At 42.9% G+C, this 24,187-nt stretch overlaps 1 protein-coding gene across 3 annotated transcripts in view; it reads right to left on the reverse strand.

Annotated features, from left to right (window-relative positions):
* The window catches only part of FAM118B (family with sequence similarity 118 member B), a 76,903-nt gene that overhangs the window by 13,471 nt on the left and 39,245 nt on the right, over positions 1–24,187 (reverse strand). For all 3 annotated transcript variants that reach the window (XM_030221971.1, XM_030221970.1, XM_030221969.1), the window contains exons 6-7: positions 10,848–11,151; positions 1,256–1,315 (exon numbers count right to left, since the gene is read on the reverse strand). In XM_030221971.1, coding sequence (XP_030077831.1) covers positions 1,256–1,315; positions 10,848–11,151 — 364 coding nt within the window. The remainder of the gene's footprint in view (positions 1–1,255; positions 1,316–10,847; positions 11,152–24,187) is intronic.

Below are 24,187 nucleotides of genomic sequence, written 5' to 3' on the forward strand. Positions count from 1 at the left end.
AACTTTCCCCATTCATCTATCAGAGATGAGGAAAGTAAAGGACTCGCCACTCTTGACATTTGGGTAGCAGTAAAATGGCTGTTGAATCAACCAAAGCGGGAGCACCAACAAGGTCTTGTTCCATGTGCACCACCACAACACTGCAGGGGCTCGAGCTCGATCTGGGGATCCCACCCAGCTTCACTTCTGCTTGGCACTAACCACACACCTGAAGAAATGCTGTTCAGCTATAACCTACTTGCAGTGCGCCTCACCTTTCTTTTCTCCACACATATATAAAGGCAAGCAGTAGAAGGGCAGGTGATTGGAGCGGGGGGGGGGGGGGGGGGGGGAGGAGTGTGATCACTTTAGAGCCACGCCAAAGTCCAAATCCAACACAGCAGCATAGGATACCAGAAGGCAGTCTGGTGAAGCTGTGCTGCAAGCCTTTTTTCCCTCCTCCCCCCCCCCCCCCCCCCCCCACCCCATGTTGGTAAACTTGGCTGCCTCCCTGTTTCTCTCTAATAAGAAAGAGTATGTGCTGGCAGTAGTTCATGCTGTCGGATCCAGCAAAAGTGAAAAGTCACTGGGCATCACCTGGGACTGAACACATTCCCCCAACTGAGTCAGCTCCCAGGGGGGATAGGGAATTCAACACCAAAAAGGACTATTGTCAGGCACACCTCCAGACTCGGTCTATGCTCCAGCAGGAACCTTCACAGGGACAGCCTACTTCCTTGCTACCACACTAGGGCATATGTCTCTGCTTTAGACAAAAAAAAAAAAAAATACTGAGGAACTGAAGGCAGAACCACACACATTATAAGGGCAGTAAAGTCACCGAGCTTTTTACACTTCTATCTCTATTCTACTAGCAGGAACACAACCTACTAATCTGGCATAGACAATAAGAAATTTAATTTTATTGCAATTGCCTAGATATTGACAAGAGGCAGGTAGATTAATAATTGTATTTTTCTTACACACCTCACGATGATAGGAGCAGTCACACCATGTTGCAATGGCACATTCAGGTTAGGGGAAATACTATAACTAAATGTAACTTACCTTGAGCTGCAACTCAAAAAGACACAAGACAAGCTCGTAATAAATTAATAAATACCATTTTCTTCCATAGCACACACCCCAAGCCGAAAGGAGTTTGTTGAATGCCTCTGCCCTGTGGCAACTAAGAGGTTCTATTTTTCTTTAATATCTGGTAATAAGATGCAGAGGTTATCAGTGAAATGCAGAACAAAGCCATCTGTACCATTACCTGTATTCTGATTCTTAGCTGCAGTGGGGCCATTTTTTATCTGTCCACCTCTAGGCTCACCTGTTATGGAAAGGGGAGAAAGGAGAGAGAGAAAGCAAGATCCATTAGAAGAGACTCCACCATAATTAAAATATCTGGTTTTGTGTCTGTCTTTCTACTTCTGTATAAAAGCAGAAAATCAAATACCCAGGGTCCTCCATTTGCTCATTCCCACAAGATGCAAAAGTTAGAAGGAAACAGTGGGAATGAGCAAATGGAGGACCCTGGGTGATCCAATGTCCTTTATTATGAAAAACAGGTCTCAAAAGATAAAGAGTGGTTGTGTTTAACATATATCCAAGCAATTACACTTGTACAGAAAAGTGATATTAAAGGCAACAGTAACATAAGATTGCTATTAGGAAATTAAACACAAGTTCAAAAATATTGAGATCCAAAACTTAATGAGAGGCGTTAAACAAAAATAAAAGAAAATTTAAATATTTAACATACTCAAGGTGTTTGGGCAAGGTACTAATTTAAATGAAGAGCTCAACTCAATCTCCTAACACCCATTTGGTTGCCAAAAAGGCTGAAAGGTGAGAAGATTCAAAGAAAAAACATATTTCATAGATTTGTATCCGATAATGCATTTACATGGATATCTTAAAACTGCTAGTGTCAGTGTTGGGTATCCCTTGAAACATCCAGAAAGATTTGAAATCTTAAAGCCCATAAATAGTTTCTCTCTGTTCTTAAAGAAAATTCTCATTAACCATTGTTTATCAGGAGATAATGCCACGACCAAAGTCGCTGTGGTGGCAAATTCTAAGTCCGAGGTATCCAATATAGCTGAAAAATCCAAAGAAATTTGCTGCTCTTCCACAGTTTTCCTCAGCAGATAAACTTGTGAAAAAGGAGGAAATTTATCCTCCGGTATAGCAAGAATTTCCTTCATATAATGTTTCACCATTTCCAAGTGCATAACAGTAGACACACGAGGAAAGTTTAAGGAGCGAAGATTGTTGCTCCTTGCAAAGTTTTCTAAAACCTCGCATTTATTCCTCAGGTGGGACTAATCTTTTACCACTGAAGTCTGTAAATTTTGAACACTAGAAAACTCCTTAACAGTTTGTTCCACTCGGGAAGACAACATCTTCACTTCTATTTCAGATTTTTCTGCTTTATTTATTTGTTGCAGTTGTATCCCACATTTTCCCACCTATTTGCAAGCTCAATGTGGCTTACAATGTTCCGTCATGGCATTCACCATACCAGAGTAAAAGATACAATTGGTATTACATAAAGAACATGGATGACATAATAGAATTAAGCAATCAGGTATAGAGAGTTAACATTCAGAATATCAGGTAAATGGTGATGCGCTGCAATTCCTATTATGGATCGTTGTGGTATGCCTTTTTGAAGAGGAGTCTTCAGTGACTTGCGAAAGTTGATTGGGTCGTAGATTGTTTTCAGGTCAAGTGGCAATGCATTCCACAACTGCGTGCTCATGTAGGAAAAGCTGGACGCATGTATTAATCTGTATTTTAGTCTTTTACAGCTGGGGAAGTGAAGATTCAGGCAGGAATGCGTGTGCTGATCTTTTAGTGTTCCTGGGTGGCAAGTCAATAAGGTCAGACATGTAGGCCGGGGCATCTCCGTGAATGATTTTATGAACCAGGGTGCAGACCTTGAACGCAACACGCTCTTTTAAGTGGAAGCCAGTGTAGTCTCTTAGGGGTTTGGCACTTTCATATTTTGTTCTACCTGAGAAATGAGCATGAGTATGTGGAAACATGGTCTCTTACCCATGTCCAAAATCAACAACCAAAAAGAATCCAGTGTTACCTCGGTGGGCTTCTTTTGCAGGAACTCAAGAATAAGCACAACTGACAAGCTCAGGCAAAACACCTCCTGGCTCCAGTTTGGCAACAAATTGATCCCCTGCGATAGAACTCCCTGCAAGGTTGTTTTTCCTCCCACTGTCTCCTGCTGATGTAACTGAGCTTCACTGGAAACAGTGCCCTGCATGCTTCCTTTTAGGGGCGCTGTGGACTCCACAAGTGGAGAACTTGCTTCTTGCAGCTGAGGCGCCCTAGAAACGTCACCAAAGCTTCTCACAGCCAGCGTCTCAAGCAGGCTGCCTCACAACATCTCCACAAGCCCAGCATCAGCCGTGCTGATCCATTTGACTGATTTTTTTTCTTTTGGGGGGGGGGGGGGGGGGGGGGGGGGTTGTCAAGCCAAGCCTGCAGCACCTCAGGTATGTGCGGCCATCTTGGATCTCCCTCCAGATAACCACTCTAACAAATGGCATCCAGACTCAACATGGGCCATGTTTCGGCATTATTGCTTTCGTAAGGAGTCCATTGAAGCTAAAGACAAAACAGCAATATACCCAGTTTAAGCTCTTTACTAATACATCTTAGAATTTTTTAAAAAAATTATACATAAATACATATATGGTGTGTGCAGATATGTAGACTACAAGGCTGATTTTAAATATAAAAATGAAAAACACAATTGGAATCCTTCTATACAATACATTCAATATAACGTGCACGAATATATGAGCTATAAGACAAGTATTGATGAATCATAGAAAAGGATCTTAAAAAAAAAATTGAAGATAATGATATACAACTCCTCCTCCCCCCTCCCAAACAGTATAAAGATCCTTGCTGATAGGTTTTGGTTAACTAGATCAACTAGGTCTTTGTTTCACATTCTGTACACATGTTGTACGCACTGTATAGAAGGATTCCAACTGATACTTTTTCCTTTCTACATGTATTTTTATAATATGTGCCTTGTAGCCTACATATCTACCTACACACATCATACTGTATGTATTTTATTTGGATCTATTCCCCTTTGTATGTATTATGATTTATGCAGAAATTAAAAAACAAAATAAAAATCTATTTTTAGTAACTTATCAATAGGATATGTAAACTAAACCTTCCAATCTCAGAAATGTTAAAAATCCTTGGAGTCACTATAGACCGCCACCTAACACTCGAAAACCATGCAAACAACACAACCAAAAAGATGTTCTACTGCATGTGGAAATTGAAAAGAATAAGACCATTCTTCCCAAGATCCGTCTTTCGCAGCCTAGTGCAATCCCTCGTACTCAGCCATCTGGACTACTGCAACTCACTATTCGCAGGTTGCAAAGAGCAAATACTGAGGAAACTCCAAACAGCCCAGAACACAGCAGCCAGACTCATCTTCGGAAAACCAAAATATTAAAGTGCAAAACCCTTACGAGAGAAGCTACACTGGCTCCCACTTAAGGAACGCATTGCTTTTAAGGCATGCACATTAGTCCACAAAATCATTCACGGTGAGGCCCCAGCTTACATGTCTAATCTAATAGATCTACCACCCAGAAATACTAAAAGATCATCCCGAACTTTCCTCAACCTCCACTTCCCTAATTGCAAAGGCTTGAAATACAAGGCGCTGCATGCGTCATCCTTTTCTTACATGAGCACGCAATTCTGGAACTCACTGCCACGCAACCTGAAAACGACCTACGAACAAGCCACCTTCCGCAAACTAGTGAAGACCCATCTTTTTGAGAAAACTTACGGAAAGAACCAAAATACATAAAGCCCACACCCACGGTTCAACAATGCTTCAATATAGCCACTCTGAATTCTCATCCCCTGTACTCTCATCACACTCATACCTCTACTCACAGAAAATGTATGCCTTTATGCTTTCTTGTTGTATGTACTGCCCTTTTAGTTTTCCGTTGTTCCCCCAATGTTTAACTGCTCTTTTCCATTGTTATATTCCTAAATGATACTCTGAGTTTGTCTCGCCTAACTCCTCACAATGTAATCCATAACCGAGTAGTAAACTGTATTTCTATCACTCACAACTTATTGTAAGCCACACTGAGCCCGCAAAAAGGTGGGAAAATGTGGGATACAAATGCAATAAAATAAATAAATAAATAAAGTGTTTAAGCTGGTTATATTGCTGTTGTTTTTAACTAGAATGGACTCCTGACGAAGGCAACCGCGCCAAAAACACAGCCCGTCGAGTTTGGATACTATTTGTTAGAAGTGTGGTTGTCATCTTCTGAGACTTGTGTGTTTCATTAAAAAAAAAAAAAAAAAAGGACACTGGATCACCCAGTCTCATCCATTTGGTCATTCTCACAGCTACCTTCTAGCTGCCTTCTATGTGTGTGTATTTTTCTTATATGTGGACTGTACTTTGCAGTTTGCTTTACATATGAAATGCCATATTGGGTCAGATCAAGCCCAGTATTTTATTTCCAACAGAGGCTACCTAGGTCTAGCATACCCAGCAGGAACCCAAAGGATAAATCATTTCCTTCATCATTACACACAGGGATAAGCAATGGTTTTAACAATCTACCTGGTTTACTGACCTTTCCTCCAGGAACTTATCTTAACCCTTTATAATCTCCGGCTACATTAGTTGCTTTCACATCTTTTGGCAAAACATTACACAAATTATATGTTGGGTGAAAAAAATATTTCCTCCAATTAATTTTAAAGGCTCTACTTATCAGACTCATGTAGTTTCCTCGTTAGTACTATTTTACCCTTTCAAAAAGCCCTTTTCAACCCACTCCATTCCTCTAATAAAATTTACAGGCCTCATTTCCTCTCAAATGTCTTCAAAACAAAAAACCCTAGCCTCTTTACCCATCTCCACTCAGTTTATCATCATTTTCATTGCTCTTCTCTGTACCTTTTCTAGTTCACTATATCCGAGACAAGACATTTGGAACTGCACAAAGTACTCAAGGTGTGGTTGTACCATGGACTGATGAGGCATCAAGATATTCTCTGTTTTATACTTCATTTGGTTGTTTTGTTTTTTTGACAGCCACAGAACACAGCTAAGGATTCAGAATCTACAATGATGCCAAGACCATTTTTCTGGGTGTGATTCCTGACATAGAACCCAATATAATGTACCAGGGGTGTAGCCACCATACAACGCATCTGACAGTCCAGGGTCACCCAATGGTAGGGACCGCCTGCTGCTTAACCAAGGTGCCATCTAACCAGGATCTCTTTCCCTTCCTCTCCTCCTCTCCCAATGGAACCAACACCACTCTCCAGCCAACATCCCACAGAGGTCCTCCAAACTCATAACAGGTGGCCAGCAGAGCCAGCTAATAAAACAGGCTGCCTCTACCTGGCCCCGCTAGGGCCTTTCATCTACCATCTCCTGTTTCCTCTGGACTGACCACTGTTGGAAACACAATACTGGGCTTGATAGACCTTCAGTCTGTACCATAGTAACATAGTAGATGACAGCAGAAAAATACCTGCACAGTCCATCCAGTCTGCCCAACAAGATAAACTCATATGTGCTACTTTATGTGTATACCTTACCTTGATTTGTACCTGTCTTTCAGGGCACAGGCCGTATAAGTCCGCCCAGTACTATCCCCACCTCCCACCACCGGCTCTGGCACAGACCATATAAGTCTGCCCAGCACTATCCCCGCCTCCCACCCACCAGCCCCGGCACAGACCGTATAAGTCTGCCCAGCACTAGCCCCGCCTCCCAACCACCGGCTCTGACACCCATTCTAGGCTAAGCTCCTGAGGATACCTTCCTTCTGAACAGGATTCCTTTATGTTTATCCCACGCATGTTTGAATTCCGTTACCGTTTTCATCTCCACCACCTCCCGTGGGAGGGCATTCCAAGCATCCACCACCCTCTCCGTGAAAAAATACTTCCTGACATTTTTCTTGAGTCTGCCACCATTCAATCTCATTTCATGCCCTCTCGTTCTACCGCCTTCCCATCTCTGGAAAAGATTCATTTGCGGATTAATACCTTTCAAATATTTGAATGTCTGTATCATATCACCCCTGTTTCTCCTTTCCTCCAGGGTATACATGTTCAGGTCAGCAAGTCTCTCCTCGTACGTCTTGTAACGCAAATCCCATACCATTCTCGTAGCTTTTCTTTGCACCGCTTCAATTCTTTTTACATCCTTAGCAAGATACGGCCTCCAAAACTGAACACAATACTCCAGGTGGGGCCTCACCAACAACTTGTACAGGGGCATCAACACCTCTTTTCTTCTGCTGGTCACACCTCTCTCTATACAGCCTAGCAACCTTCTAGCTACGGCCACCGCCTTGTCACACTGTTTCATCGCCTTCAGATCCTCAGATACTATCACCCCCTCTCCCTGTCCGTACCTAGTAGACTCTCACCGCCTAACACATATGCCTCTAGTGGATTTCTACTCCCTAAGTGCATCACTTTGCATTTCTTCGCATTGAATTTTAATTGCCAAACCTTAGACCATTCTTCTAGCTTTTTTAGATCCTTTTTCATGTTTTCCACTCCCTCCGGGGTGTCCACTGTGTTACAAATCTTAGTATCATCCGCAAATAGGCAAACTTTACCTTCTAACCCTTCGGCAATGTCACTCACAAATATATTGAACAGAATCGGCCCCAGCACCGATCCCCGAGGCACTCCACTACTCACCTTTCCCTCCTCCGAGCGAACTCCATTCACCACCACCCTCTGGCGCCTGTCCGTCAACCAGTTCACCACTTCGGGTCCTATCTTTAGCCCATCCAGTTTATTTAAGAGCCTCCTGTGGGGAACCGTATCAAAAGCCTTGCTGAAATCTAAGTAGATTACGTCTATAGCACGTCCACAGTTAAATTCTCCTGTCACCCAATCAAAGAATTCAATGAGATTCGTTTGGCACGTTTTCCCTTTGGTAAAACCATGTTGTCTCGGATCTTGCAACTCATTTTCTTCCAGGAAATTCACTATCCTTTCCTTCAGCATCACTTCCATTACTTTTCCAATAATTGAAGTGAGGCTTACCGGCCTGTAGTTTCCAGCTTCTTCTCTATCACCACTTTTGTGAAGAGGGTCCACCTCCGCCGTTCTCCAATCCCTCAGAAACTCTCCGGTTTCTAAGGATTTATTAAACAAATCTTTAAGAGGACCCGCCAGAACCTCTCTGAGCTCTCTCAATATCCTGAGGTGGATCCCATCCGGTCCCATGGCTTTGTCCAGCTTTAGTTTTTCAAGTTGTTCATACACACTGTCTTCCGTGAACGGTGCTATATCCACTCCATTCTCAAATGAACTTTTGCCAGTCCATCGCGGTCCTTCTCCAGGGTTTTCTTCAGTAAAAACAGAACAAAAGTATCTATTTAGCAAATTTGCCTTTTCTTCATCATTATCTACATAGCGGTTCGCAGTATCGTTTAGTCTCACAATTCCCTTTTTAGTCATTCTCCTTTCACTAATTTACCTGAAGAAATTTTTGTCTCCCCTCCTTACATTTCTAGCCATTTGTTCTTCCGCTTTCGCCAGACGTATCTCTCTCTTGGCTTCTTTCAGTTTCCTCCGGTATTCCTCCCCATGTTCCTCGTCTTGAGTTTTCCTGTATTTCTGGAACACCAACTCTTTAGCCTTTATTTTCTCAGCCACTTGCTTGGAGAACCATATCGGTTTCCTTTTTCTCTTGCTTTTATTTACTCATGTTCTTGTGAAGGCTTATAAACTAAAGAACATAAGAATAGCTATACTGGGTCAGACCAATGGGCCATCTAGCCCTGTATCTTGTTCCCGACAGTGGCCAATCCAGGTCACAAGTACCTAACAGAATTCCAAATAACAGCAACATACTACTACTATTACTACTACTATTTAACATTTCTAAAGCGCTACTAGGGTTACGCAGCGCAGTACAATTTAACATAGAAGGACAGTCCCTGCTCAAAGAGCTTACAATCTAAAGGACAAATGTACAGTCAGACAAGTAGGGGTCGTCAAACTGGGGCAGTCTAGATTTCCATTCTACCAATCCCAGTGCAAGCAGTGGCTTCCCCATGTCTATCTCAATATTTGACTATGGACGTTTCCTCCAGGAACTTGTCCAAACCTTTTTTAAACCCAGATATGATAACCGCTGTTACCATATCCTCTGGCAATGAGTTCCAGAGCTTAACTATTCTTTGAGTGAAAAATTATTTCCTCCTATTTGTTTAGTGTCCCATAGTCTTTGTACTTTTTGAAAGAATAAAAAAAAATAAAAATAAAATAAACAATTGATTCACTTTTACCCGTTCTACAGCACTCAATCATACTGCTTCTCAGCCATTTCTTTTCCAAGCTGGAGAGCCCTAACCTCTTTAGCCTTTCCTTGTACGAGAGGAGTTCCATCCCCTTTATCATTCTGGTCACTCTTCTTTGGACCTTTTCTAATTTTTCTATACCTTTTTAAAAGATAAGATGACCAGAATTGAATGTAATGTTCAAGGCGAGGTTGCACCATGTAGCAATATTACGGAGACATTATGGATGATTAAGCACAATTTGGAGGCAAGTCAGGCTATTGTGCTAGGGGGTGTAGTATTACCATGAGCCCAGAAAGTTTGCAATCTAGGCAACTGGATGGGATTGGTTTTACAGATGATGGCAAATACTACTACATTGGCACATATAATGCCTTAGCAAATGTGCAAATTTAGGCTGTTATTGCCGTATCTACCGTGTGTATATTTGGCATGGCACAAGCTTCAATATTAGAGATTAGATTATTGCAATTCTGCCTAAATAGGGTAAAGGCTGTTTGGTATATTAAAGCTTATCAAAAATACAGCAGCTCAAGATTTTTCTTTCGGTGGGTGGGGGGGGCACATTTCGCAGGTATAGAACCACATATCCCAAAATTACGTGCACATTTCATTGGTAATTCATAGCCTTTCAAATACAGTCCAAGTGATTATGTCAGCTTTCAAGCCCTACATGAATTGGCACCCGCATTTCTATGGCATAAACTGGAAGACCATACCCCTAGTCATAGACTGTTCACAGGGGAAAGAATTGCTTTTGACCCCTAGAAGGACAGAAGCACCTAGGAAATGTACAACAATATTGACAATTTCGGTAGGAGCCCCAGTACTCTAAAATCAGCTGCCAAATGGACAAGGATTATTTACATTTCCAGAAATGGCTTAAAGCCTGGTTATTTCACCAGGCCTATGATGCAGAATAAGTTCAGGCTAGCTACTGAATGGGCAGCTGGGAGAGAGGAGATGATAAAAATACTAACAAAATGTTAAATTATTTTGTTATTTTATGATGGATGGTGGGATGGGTGGAAGATACCTCAGTGATTGTAAAGTGTCTTTTTTTTTTTTTCTTAAAGGGAAGAAATAGAAAATGTGATAAGTCTGGTCTATCTTATGATCACTGAGTTTTGCATTACAAGAGAAATTCATTTTATAGTCAACTTACTGTGGGTATTTGAACAACATTACTAAACATGTTCAGCCAGCTTTCTGGTTCACCTGATCACTCACAAGAGGAAGAAAATTATATGCTGGTGATACCAAATGTCATCTAACGACACATATATCAGCAAAGGATGTCCCTGTTATTTTTCTGGCACGGACAGGCCGAACATACAGAACACTTTACTTCATTAACCTGGGTATTTTATCTTCATGTACCTTTCCTGCCATATATAGACATCTTATATCCAGCAAGTATACCTCTTGCACTTCATGAACAATCTACTCACTGTGCAAACCTACAGATTTCATGTCTGATTCACGTACTTGTTCCACTGTATGTGCCTGTTCTGCCATATGCCGAAATCTCATTTGCCAGCCTCTCAAAGTACTCAGGGAGATCGGAGTATTCACTACCATATGAGATGACCTTAATCCCCTTATCCAGCATATTCTCACGCAGCTTTTTAAACTCCTCTACATCATCTCGGCGCACCAGCATGAAGTGCTCCAGGTCTGACTTGTGCTTCACTGCCTCCAGGAAGAGTGCCTGGAAGGTTGTGTCATCCACCGTCCGCCCACAGCCCAGAAAAAGGAAGGATTTTGTTTCATACAGTTTCTGAATCTCTCTCTGCAAAAAACACAAAACACCTTTAATATATATGTACAGTACTTACTTTCTTATATGCTCAGCGTAAGTTGTCGTCTCCCTTTTTTTTCTAATGATTTAAATGCCTTATAATCAAAGCTATAGCAACATAGTAGATGACGGCAGAGAAAGACCTGTACGGTCCATCCAGTCTGCCCAACAGGATAACTCGTATGTGCTACTTTTTGTGTATACCTGACCTTGATTAGTATCTGCCATTTTCACAGCACAGACCGTAGAAGTCTGCCCAGCACTTGCTCTGCCTCCCAACCACCAGCCCCGCCCCCCACCACCAGCTGTGCCACCCAATCTCTGCTAAGCTTCTGAGGATCTTATGGATAAATGGTAGTAATTGAGGAGTATATTAAGTAGTCTATAATTTTAATGCAAGAATTACTAGATAGAGGGTATTCACAGCAGGTTTTAAGCAAAGCTCAAAAATGTGCTAGATTTAAATCAGTTATGTTTTGTTACATACCTGTTCATTCAGAGAAGAATCTGATTTGATCACTTGTGTTTTAAGTGATACTAGAAAGTTTGCATGCATCTCAAAATTTGAGAAAACATTGGTCAGTTCAATTACATGAATGTTTTTCTGCTATGTAGTTGCTAACAGCAAACAGTAGAAGCTGGAATTTAAAAGAAATTGTTAAGATGTGTGGTCCATTGTAGGGGACGTTAGGGGTGCTCATTTGAAATTTAGTCAATGTTCCATATGTACTGTGCCAATGGAAATTACTCAGTTTGTGGATCTGCGATCAGGTTAAGAGCTTTAAACTTGAAACTTCATACTACCTGCACCACTAACTTTGTGATTTATGTGATTCTTTGCCCCTATTAGCTACTGCAAGTGGGGCAAACTTCAAGGCCATTTAAAACCAGAATGATTGAGCATTCTGTTACCTCAGGGAAAATGGAAGCTCCTTTGGCTGCACATTGTATGCGACTGAAGCACTCCTTTAATGATCTTCAGTGTGGTTAGAGCTGTCCCTACTATACATTGTTGGGAGGTGAGAAAACATCTGAGAAGATTTATCATCAGCTGAATACCATAGCACCATTTGGTCTTAATACTGTACTGGAATGCCCTTTTTCTTTTCTTTTTTTTTAATGGGTTGTTGGTATTAGAGCTTAGGGACTTTTTTGTGTTGTCTTTTTTTCATGTTTGTTAATTTTTTTTTTTTTGATTAGCTGAATTTAACACTGCACCAGACTCCAGTGTGGGTTTTGTGACTTGCTGTGGCTCAGCTGGGTTTAAAGGCTTTTTCTTTCAGTGCTTGTCTGCAGACTTTGTGGTTAGTGTGGGGCGGTTCAGCTGGTCGTTTGTCAGCACATTGAGAGATGATGACTGGACACTGCTCCTGCTTGGTGGGGGGGAGGGGAGGGAATTTGTTTTTTTGATTGGTCCTACATAGTAACATAGTAGATAGCAGCAGAAAAAGACCTGCACGGTCCATCCAGTCTGCCCAGTCTGATTGGTCCTACATTTTATCAGTTGGTTTTTCACAGCTTCTGTGTGTCAATTGGTTGAATGCTTTCTTCATAGACCAGCAGTACACATATGGGTGACATCACCAGTTGACAGCAACATGCGGGTCCCTTCTCCCCAGTTCAGAAACCTTTGACAGATGTTTCTGAGCATGCTCCAACACTCCCACCTCTTGTGTGCAGCGAGTGAGAAGTACTTTGAGCAGCGCTTCCCGCCTTTTTGTTCAACAATATTATGGTCGCACAATTTGGATTTATATCTTTTTATATTTTTTAGCCATTTGGTATGTTTTAAGATTGGTTTACTTATAAGAAAGCTCTGTATTTTGCCATTTACATATTTTAGCCGGGCAATCTTATATACTCCGATACCATTGTATGATGTTCCATGTTATCCCACTATGCTCATTAGTACCATGGTCTTCCAGGACTGGTTTCATCTGGTTTTTGATTTATTTCTAAATTTTTCTTTTATGTATTTCTTTCAATATATGCAGTGAGTGGGCAGCGCTGTCAGTAGTACTTCGCACCCATCTTTTTTTATTTTCAATCATTATAGCAAGTTCCGTTTTTATACTTTTTTATATATCTTCATGGCACTCGTGTTTATTGTTATTTTTTTTTATTACATCCCTGATATACTACCTTCAAAAGGTCTAAACAGTACACTTGCTTAGGCTAAGATCTATATACAGTGCCAGCGGCGTTTAAACATAATTAGGCAACTAAAGTCACTGTCTACATATACATCGGGATCTATATTACTGCTTCTAATTGGTATCCTCCTTTCACTCTTCCTTTCTCACAGTATTCTTAAGGGTGAAATGTATGCAGCCCGATGCAGTTTTTCCTTTTCATTATATTCATGTTGTTGATATGTTGGTCCATTCATATGATAGATATTCATGTTATTTCCTGTTTATAACACAAGTTAATATTTTTTTATATACACATGTCCCTTTAGAACTTCACACATTTTATTTTGTACATTATTGTCTTTAACAGGTATACTTCAAAGTAGTTTTGATTTAGTTCTTCTTTTCACTAGATAGGTTTTGATACATTTTATCATAACCAGAGATACAGACTTTTCTACACAACACAAGGAGGTACTTTTTACTATTATTTTTTTAATATACATTTATTTTTTTGTGTTTATATTAGGGTGCTTTTTGTCATTTTACTTTTGACTTAATGGAGTTTTATGCATTTCTTTGTCAAATGACATTTTGTTTTTTAATGTAATTTTACTTAATGTATTTCATTGTCAGATGACATATGATATTTTATGGACTTTCTATCCATGTGCTATTAGTATGTACAACTATTTTTCTCCATTTTGTGGCTTTACTTTTATTTCTAATGCACAATGCATCCCCATTTTACATTAATTTACAATCTGCTGTTTAAATGAAAGGTTTACGTTGACCTTATTTCTGTGTTAAAATGTTTAAAGTTTTTATGTACATATTTGTTATTTTATATTTATCAATGTTGATGTTTTTATTACAGACTCCTGAGGTAGGCCACTGGGCTGAAGCACAGCCATGTGGAGTCAAGGTGTAGTGCTGTTTAATAAATCTTCCAGACCACACAGCATCATCGCCTCGTGTTACCTTCGCTGTCTCCCAAGTGTAACATGCTCAAAAATCTGTCAAAAGTTTCTCAGCTAGTGATAAGGACCACATGGCACCGACAACTGGGCATCACCCATATGTGTGGCTGTTTGATACTGCTGTCCACGGAGAACATCCGTTACAGGTTTGAAACTTCATTCTTTTGCACTTCGAAAGGTGATGACCTAATATTGCCCCTCCTTGGTGGAGTGGTGAGACTATTTATTGGTTGTAAATCATGTCAATTGTATTATCTGCAGTTTGTGCAATGATTGGCTAAAAGTCTGGTTGCTTCCCTTGTGCAGTGCTGTTGGGGGCAGGTTCTTCTGATTGACTCTGTGGTGAACACTAGAGTTAAAAAGAAGGTAAAGATGTAGAAGACACTGTCTGAATTTATTTTGCCTACACCCCTGAAGCAGCAATAGCAAAAACGAGGGGCCCTTGTTGAGTATGCTTAGTGCACTGGTTGGAGACGCCCTGGGACTTTGTGGAACACTGAAGATAAGTTTGGAGTTTTTTTGTAGTTGAATGTACTGTTTAGATCTTATCATGTTGGTTTTATAGTTAGTTTGCCTCTGTTGTTTTTGTGTTTTTTTTTTTGTTTTTTTTAATTATGGACTATCGCATACTACCTCTTGTTTGGTCTACACTCACACCTTGAGTTTTTTTATGCCGTTGAGTGTTTTTTTTGCTTTCGGGTTGCCTATGATAGATGCTGGCTGTAGCCCTATGGTAGGAGCTGGATCTTTGGGTTGGGGTATTTAGCTCCGAGGCGCCTGAGCACTTCATAGTAGCTATGTGTGTGAACACATTATACTGTGTGTTTTTTTTTTTATTGTCCTGCATACTCAATTTATTTTTAAAAGAGAAGGTTAACAACCTACCTGCCAAGTCAATGCAGGGCTTAGAGCAACAGGATGTTAATTTAGTATTCCTCTCTGAAACACTTCAAAACATATTTAGAATAGTGAGGACTCTAACCTCACCATCTAGAGCAGGGATGTTCAACCATGGCCTTTGCCAGGTTGGGTTTTCAGGATTTCCACAATGAAGGCAGTGCATGCAAATCGATCTCGTGCATATATTCATTGGGAATATCAGAATAATGAATGATCTGCAAAGTATCTGAAGAGACACTTAAGGAATTGAGATGTGTAAGGGGCTACACCTCTCCATACATTATGGGGTGGAGGCCTATATTTTCCAGTTGTGGACCACACTATGAACTGCTTTATGAACCACTCTCATGGATTCCTGAAGCACTGCCTTATGGACTTGTGTGCTGTGCCATACCAAGGACAAGATGTTTGTATGAAGACACCATGTCTTTGTGTGAACATGGGGCCTCTGACTTTGCTTAAGCTGTGCAACAATGCATATACACCAGTCTGGACTGGTTTGATACCAGAGTCCGTCCTGGCCTGTGTAATGTCCATCACCATCTCAGGCCATAGCTCAAACATTATCCACAAAACACCTGTACCTGATTGGCCTAGACAGACTCCATGTGACCAGCTCATCCAATCAGAAAACTATTTTCATGTGATACAAATATTGTTCTTATAACACAGATGCTTCAGTACAGCCCAGAATGAAGTACACACACACCAAACACAAGGGGGATCCTAATCTGGGATGACCTAACAAGGGCTTTATTGCACATAGGAATTACTAGTTAACTGTAACCCAAGTTGGGTAATTTGGGTAATCACCGCCAACTCTAGGCTCCGCCCTTTCTGCCTCGCCTCACCCCATGCTTGGAACAAACTCCCTGAGCACATACGCCAGGCCCCCTCCCTACCCATCTTCAAATCATTGCTCAAAGCCCACCTCTTCAATGTCGCTTTCGGCACCTAATCACAACACCTCTACTCAGGAAATCTAGACTACCCCAACTTGACATTTCGTCCTTTAGATTGTAAGCTCTTCTGAGCAGGGACCGTCCTTAGTTATTAATTTGTACAGCGCTGCGTAACCCTAGTAGCGCTCTAGAAATGTTAAGTAGTAGTAGTAGTACTACTACTATCTGAAAGGGAGATGAAGTACAAAGACAAAGAGAAAACTCTTGTATTGTAACTTTCAGTACTGTGAACTCTAATAGTAAGGAAGATTGCAAAATATAAAAAAAAACAAGAGTACAAAATCTAAGGAGCAGCGGACAGCCAGGAAAGGTAGGTGGTATGTCATATGTCCCTGAGTTTGTAAGATGAAAGAACTGCCATTTACATATTTTAGCCGGGAACTGTTGGTTGTCAAGGTAGTCTAGGCAACATTGAAATCACCATCCATAAGCAACAAGGCCAGCTGAGTTTCCAAAATATGTACTGACAGAATTTGATGTGGCCAGATATAGGGCTACATAAGTATTGCCACACTGGGACAGACCAAAGGTCCATCAAGCCCAGTATCTTGTTTCCAACAGTGACCAATCCAGGTCACAAATACCTGGCAAGATCCCAGAAAAGCTCAATATATTTTATGATGCTTATCCCAGAAATAAGCAGTGGCTTGTCCCAAGTCAATTTAATAATGGTCTATGGACGTTTCCTTTAGGAAGCCGCCCAGACCTTTTTTAAACCCCGCTAACCACCGTTACCACATTCTCTAGCAACGAATTCCAGAGAGTTTAATTACAAGTTGCGTGAAGAAATATTTACTCCAATTTGTATTAAATTTACTACTTTGTAGCTTCATTGCATGCCCCCCCCTACTCCTAGAATTTTTGGAAAGAGTAAACAAACTATTCACATCCACCCATTCCACTCATTTTATAAACCTCTTACATCTCCCCTCAGCCATCTCTTCTTCAAGCTGAAGAGCCCTAAATGCTTCAGCCTTTCCTCATAGGGAAGTCATCCCATCCCCATTATCATTTTCGTCGTCTTTCTCTGTACCTTTTCTAATTTCACTATATCTTTTTTGAGATGCGATGACCAAAATTGAACACAATACTCGAGGTGTGGTTGCACCATGGACTGATACAAATGCATTATAACATCCTCACTTTTGTTTTCCATTTCTTTCCTAATAATACCCAACAATCTATTTGCTTTCTTAGCCGCCGCAGCACACTGATCAGTGCATTTCAACGTATCCTCAACAACGCAGAGATCCCTTTCTTGGTTGGTGACTCCTAACATGGAACCTTGCATTATGTAGCTATAGTTCGGATTCCTCTTTCCCACATGCATCACTTTGCACTCTCTCACATTAAACGTCATCTGCCATTTAGATACCCAGTCTCGTAAGGTCCTCTTGTAATTTTTCACAATACTCTTGCGATTTAACAACTTTGAATAACTTTATGTCTGCAAGTTTAATTACCAGCACAGACCCCTGAGGAGCCCCACTATCTACCCTTCTCCATTGATAATACTGACCATTTAACCCTACTCTCTTTTTTCTCTCCTTTAACCAGTTTTTAATCCACAATAGGACACTACCTCCTACCCCATGACTCTCTAATTTCCTCTGGAGTCTTTATTGAGGTACTCTGTCAAATGCCTTTTGAAAATCCAGATACACAATATCAAACGGCTTGCCTTTATCCACGTTTGTTCACCCCTTCAATGAAATGTAATAGATTGGTACCAGAGGCAAGATTTCCCTTCACTAAATCCATGTTGGCTTTGTCTCATTAATCCATGCTTTTGAATTTGCTGTGTAATTTTGTTCTTTATAGTAGTCTCTACCATTTTGCCCGGAACCGACATCAGGCTCACCGATGTATAATTTCCTGGATCCCCTCTGGAACCTTTTTTAAATATCTGCGTTACATGGGCTACCCTCCAATCTTCCGGTACCACGCTCGATTTTAAAGATATTGTTAATAATATGTAAATTATTTCCGCCAGTTCATTTTTCAATTCTATCAGTACTCTAGGATGAATACCATCTGGTCCAGATTTGCTACTCTTCAGTTTGTAGAACTGCCCCATTACATCCTTCAGGTTTATAGATAATTCATTCAGTTTCTCCAACATCAGCTTCGAAAACCATTTCTGGCACCGATATCACTCCCAAATCTTCCTCGGTGAAGACTGAAGCAAAGAATTCATTTAATCTCTCTGCTATGGCTTTGTCTTCCCTGATTGCCCCTTTTACCCCTCGGTCATCTAGTGGTCCAACTGATTCTTTTGCCGGCTTCTTGCTTTTAATACACCTAAAAAAAAATTCTTACTATATGTTTTTGCCTCCAACGCAACCTTTTATTCAAAAGTCCCTCTTCCTTATCAGCACTTTGCATTTGACTTGACATTCCTTATTCTGTTTCTTATTATTTTCAGTTGGTTTTCTTCCATTTTCTGAAGGATTTTCTTTTAGCTCTAATAGCTTCCTTCACCTCACTTTTTAACCATGCCAACTGTCATCTGGTCTTCCTCCCTCCTTTTTTAATACACAGAATATATTCGGCCTGGGCTTCCAGGATGGTATTTTTTTAACAGCATCCACACGATTTGACCCTCGTTGCTTTTTTACCATTCTTCTCATTTTATCATAGTCTCCTTTTTGAAAGTTAAATGCTAATGTATTGGATATCCTGTGTATCCTTACTCCAAAGCTAATATAAAATCTGATCATATTATGATCACTGTTATCAAGCGGCCCCATCACCGTTACCTCCCGCACCAGATCATGCGATCCACTAAGGACTAGGTCTAGAATTTTTCCTTCTCTTTTCAGCTCCTGTACTAGCTGCTCCATAAAGCAATCCTTGATTTCGTCAAGGAAATTTACCTCCCTTGCCTGCTCCAATGTTACATTTACCAAGTCAATATTGGGGTAATTGAAATCACCCATTATTATTGTATTGCCCAGTTTGTTTGCGTCCCTAATTTCCTTTAACATTTCTGCATCCGTCTGTTCATCCTAGCCAGGCGGATGGTAGTACACTCCTATCACTATCCTTTTCCCCTTTACACATGGAATTTCAATCAACAGGGACTCCAAGATGTGTTTTGTTTCCTGCAGAATTTTCAATTTGATTCAAGGCCCTCCTCACTATTACCCTGGTATGACAGTGTCCCACTGGTTATCCTCCTTCCACCAAGTCTCAGAGATTCCTATCATATCTAATTTTTCATTTAGTGCAATATATTCTAACTCTTCCATCTTATTTCTTAGGCTTCTGGTATTCACCTATAGACATTTCAAACTATGTTTGTTGTTCCTATTTACATGATGCTCAGTACTTGAATGTATTAAATTGCAATCTTTTGTCTGATTTTTATTTTTAAGGACACCTGATCTACTACGGTCTCTTTTACAACCTATCTGGGTACCCTATCTTCCCTGTTTTGATGATATCTTTAAAAGATACCTTATTCCAAACCATGTGCTTTTTAGCGACTATTGGCCTTCTCCCAGTTTCTAGTTTAAAAGCTACTCTATCTCCTTTTTAAACGCCGATGCCAGCAGACTGGTCCCACCCTGGTTAAGGTGGAGCCCATCCTTTCGGAATAGGTTCCCCCTTCCCCAGAATGTTGCCCCAGTTCCTAACAAGTCTAAAACCCTCCTCCCTGCACCGCTGTCTCATCCACGCATTGAGACTCCGGAGCTCTGCCAGTCTCTTGGGCCTTGCACGTGGAAAGGGTAGCACGTCAGAAAATGCTACCCTAGAGGTTCTGGATTTGAGTTTTCTACCTAAGAGCCTACATTTGGCTTCCAGAACCTCCCTCCCACATTTTCCTATGTCACTGGTACCCACTTGTACCAAGACAGCTGGCTCCTCCCCAGCACTATCTAAAATCCTACCTAGGTGACGCGTGATGTCTGCCACCTTCGCACCAGGCAGGCAATCATCAGGTAATCCTCACGTCCACCAGCCACCCAGCTATCTACATGCCTAATAATCGAATCACCCACTATAAGAGCTGTCCTAACCCTTCCCACCTGGGCAGTAGCTCCTGGAGACACATCCTCAGTGCACGAGGATATTGCATTCCCTGGTGTGCTGGTCCTGTCTACAGGGTGATGCTCTCCTTATAGGAGGCCTCCCTCCTCCAAGGCAGCACATGGGCTGCCAGATTGGCGATAGGACTTCTCTACAACATCCCTGTAGGCCTCCTCTATGCACCTCTCTGTCTCCTTCAGCTCCTCCAAGTCTGCTACTCTAGCCTCAAGAGAATGGATTTGTTCTCTGAGAGCTCTTTGCATCGAGCACACACATATGACATCTCACCAAATGAGAGATAATCATACATGTGACACAATACAAAAGACTGGATAGCACCCTTCTCGCTGCTGGACTACTGTCTGCATCTTAATATTATAGAATTGTTTAATTAAAACTTCTTAAGGCACTAGTTATTTTTTTTTTTCAGTCATCTGAATTAGTTGATGGAATGGCTAGGCAGACTTGACAAACCAACACCGATAAACGATTAGCACCCAATTTCAGTGCTAACTCGCTAATCAAACTGCACACAATATTGAGCGCCATATATAGAATTAGGTCGTATATATACTTTTGTTCTTTGATTTCCCAGATGTGTGTTTATCATTCCAATGCAATGTTTTACTCTGTTATGGTAAAATTATGTATAATCATACCTGATAATTTTCTTTCCATTAATCATAGCTGATCAATCCATAGACTGGTGGGTTGTGTCCATCTACCAGCAGGTGGAGATAGAGAGCAAACTTTTGCCTCCCTATATGTGGTCATGTGCTGCCGGAAACTCCTCAGTATGTCGATATCAAAGCTCCATCCGCAGGACTCAGCACTTAGAGAATTACACCCACGAAGGGACACTCTGCCCAGCTCACCACCGCCGAAACGGGGGAGGGGAATTAACCCAGCTCATCCCCACACAAGTGGGGGAGGGGAATCCGTCCAGCTCATCCCCGCGGAGCGGGGGAGGGACACCACACCCGCCGATGCAGGGGGGATCTGGCTTATCCTGCAACCGCAACCGCGGGAGGAGCTGACTGACCCTAACACCGCCGAAGCGGGAGGGGTACAAAGCTGCCCTACAGCCGCACGAAGCGGGAGGGAGTGCCGGCAGAATTTTAAGTCTCAATCCAGCCCCGTAAAACGGAGGGGAGAGGAATGCAGCAGCTCACTGTAACACAAACTCGTCTTAACTCTTGAAGAATCCAAGTGAAAAAACTTGAACACGAAGTCTTTCTGAAGTAACTGAAGACTAAACTTGAACCTGAAATGCAACCAGAATAAAAACAGTACAGATATCTGGGAGGGGCTATGGATTGATCAGCTATGATTAATGGAAAGAAAATTATCAGGTATGATTATACATAATTTTACCTTCCATATCATCAAGCTGATCAATCCATAGACTGGTGGGATGTACCGAAGCAGTACTCACCCAGGGCGGGACATTGAAATCCCTGACCTCAACACTGAAGCTCCAAACCGGGCCTCCGCCCGTGCAGCCACAGTCAAACGGTAATGCTTGGAGAATGTATGAGCCGAAGCCCAAGTTGCCGCCTTGCATATCTCTTCCAAGGAGACGGATCCGGCCTCTGCCATCGAGGCCGCCTGAGCTCTCGTGGAGTGAGCCTTCAGCTGGATAGGCGGCACCTTCCCCGCGGCCACATAAGCCGCTGCAATGGCTTCCTTGACCCATCTTGCCACTGTAGGCTTAGCAGCCTGCAGACCCTTACGAGGACCTGCAAACAGGACAAACAGATGATTCGATTTCCGGAAATCATTGGTCACTTCCAAGTATCTGATGATGACTCGTCTCACATCCAGATATTTAAGAGCAGAGTACTCCTCTGGGTAGTCCTCCCTACAAAAGGAAGGGAAACAGAGCTGCTGATTCACATGGGAGCGAGAAACAATCTTGGGCAGGAAGGAAGGCACTGTGCGAATAGTCACTCCTGCCTCAGTGAACTGCAGAAAAGGCTCTCGACATGAGAGCGCCTGGAGCTCGGAAACTCTTCTGGCTGAAGTGATAGCCACCAAAAAGACTGCTTTCAACGTCAGGTCTTTCAGAGATGCCCTCGACAAGGGTTCAAAAGGCGGCTTCTGCAATTCTCTTAGTACCAGGTTGAGATTCCACGCAGGCACCACTGAGTGCAGAGGAGGGCGCAGGTGATTAACTCCCTTGAGAAAGCGCACCACATCTGGCTGTGAAGCCAGGGAAGCACCCTTCAGGCGGCCCCTGAAGCAAGCCAGAGCCGCTACCTGGACTTTAAGGGAACTGAGCGACAGGCCTTTCTCCAGACCTTCTTGCAGGAACGCCAACACTGAAGAAATTGGAGCAGTGAAGGGAGAAAGTGAGCCTGCTTCACACCACGCTGCAAAGATACGCCAAACCCTGGCGTAAGCAGTAGAAGTAGAGCGCTTCCTCGCTCTCAGCATAGTGGCGATGACCTTGTCTGAGAAGCCCTTCTTCCTCAGACGCTGCCGCTCAATAGCCAGGCCGTAAGACCAAAGGGGGAGGGATCCTCCATCACCACGGGACCCTGATGTAACAGGCCCTGTTCCACTGGCAGTCGCAGAGGATCGTCCACTGAGAGCCTGATCAAGTCCGCATACCAGGGACGCCTGGGCCAATCCGGACCCACCAGGATTACCCTGCCGGGATGCTTTGCCACCCGGTCTAGCACCCTGCCCAACATGGGCCAGGGCGGGAACACATAGAGGAGCTCTTGTGTCGGCCACTGTTGGAGAAGAGCATCTACTCCCAGGGATCGAGGGTCCCGTCCTCTGCTGAAGAAGCGCGGCACTTGGCAATTGGCCGATGACGCCATCAGATCTAGGCTCGGCTGGCCCCAGCGCTTCGTGATGTCCAAGAACGCCTGAGCAGATAGCTGCCACTCTCCGGGCTCCAAGGTATGGCGACTGAGAAAGTCCGCCTTGACATTCATGACTCCGGCAATGTGGGTCGCTGAAAGCTGCTCCAGGTTCGCTTCCGCCCACTGGCAAAGATACATAGCCTCCTTGGCTAGAGGGGCGCTCTTGGTACCTCCCTGGCGGTTGACATAGGCCACAGCCGTGGCATTGTCCGACAGGACCCGTACAGGCTTCCACACCAGTACCGGGATGAACTCCAAAAGCGCCAACCGAATGGCTCTGAGTTCCAGGAGGTTGATAGACCACTTTGCCTCTGCAGGAGACCAGAGCCCCTGCGCTGTCCTTCCCAAGCAGTGGGCTCCCCAGCCCGACAAAGAGGCGTCCGTCGTGACGACAATCCACTCTGGCGTCACCAGAGGCATTCCCGCAGACAATTTGTCTGTCTGCATCCACCAGCTCAGCACCTTGCGCACTGCTGGGTCCAAGGGAAGTCGCACAGCATAATCCTCCGACATCGGAGTCCAGCGCTGCAGCAAGGAGTGTTGAAGTGGTCTCATATGAGCCCTGGCCCAGGGCACTCCTTCCATCGTGGCCGTCATAGAGCCCAACAGCTGCACATAGTCCCAAGCCTGAAGAGGAGAGGCTCCCAGGAACTGGTCCACCTGAGCCTGAAGTTTGACAATCCGATTGTCTGGCAGGAACACTCTGCCCACTTGGGTTTCGAATCGAACTCCCAGGTACTCCAGGGACTGAGTCGGGCGCAGCTGGCTCTTCTCCCAGTTGATGATCCATCCCAGGGAGCTCAAAAGAGCAACTACCCGGTCCACAGCTTTGCCGCACTCTGCATAAGAGGGGGCTCGGATCAACCAGTCGTCCAGATAAGGATGGACTTGTATCCCTTCCTTTCGTAGGAAGGCCGCGATGACCACCATTACTTTGGAAAAGGTCCGCGGAGCAGTAGCCAACCCGAATGGGAGGGCTCTGAACTGGAAGTGTCGTCCCAGGACTGCAAAACGCAGGAAGCGTTGATGAGGAGGCCAGATGGGAATATGCAGGTACGCTTCCTTGATGTCCAAGGAAGCCAAGAACTCTCCTGCCTTCACTGCCGCTATAACAGAGCGGAGAGTCTCCATGCGAAAGTGCCGCACTT

Source organism: Microcaecilia unicolor, chromosome 12, assembly GCF_901765095.1.
Source record: "Microcaecilia unicolor chromosome 12, aMicUni1.1, whole genome shotgun sequence".
NCBI classification, from domain to species: domain Eukaryota; kingdom Metazoa; phylum Chordata; class Amphibia; order Gymnophiona; family Siphonopidae; genus Microcaecilia; species Microcaecilia unicolor.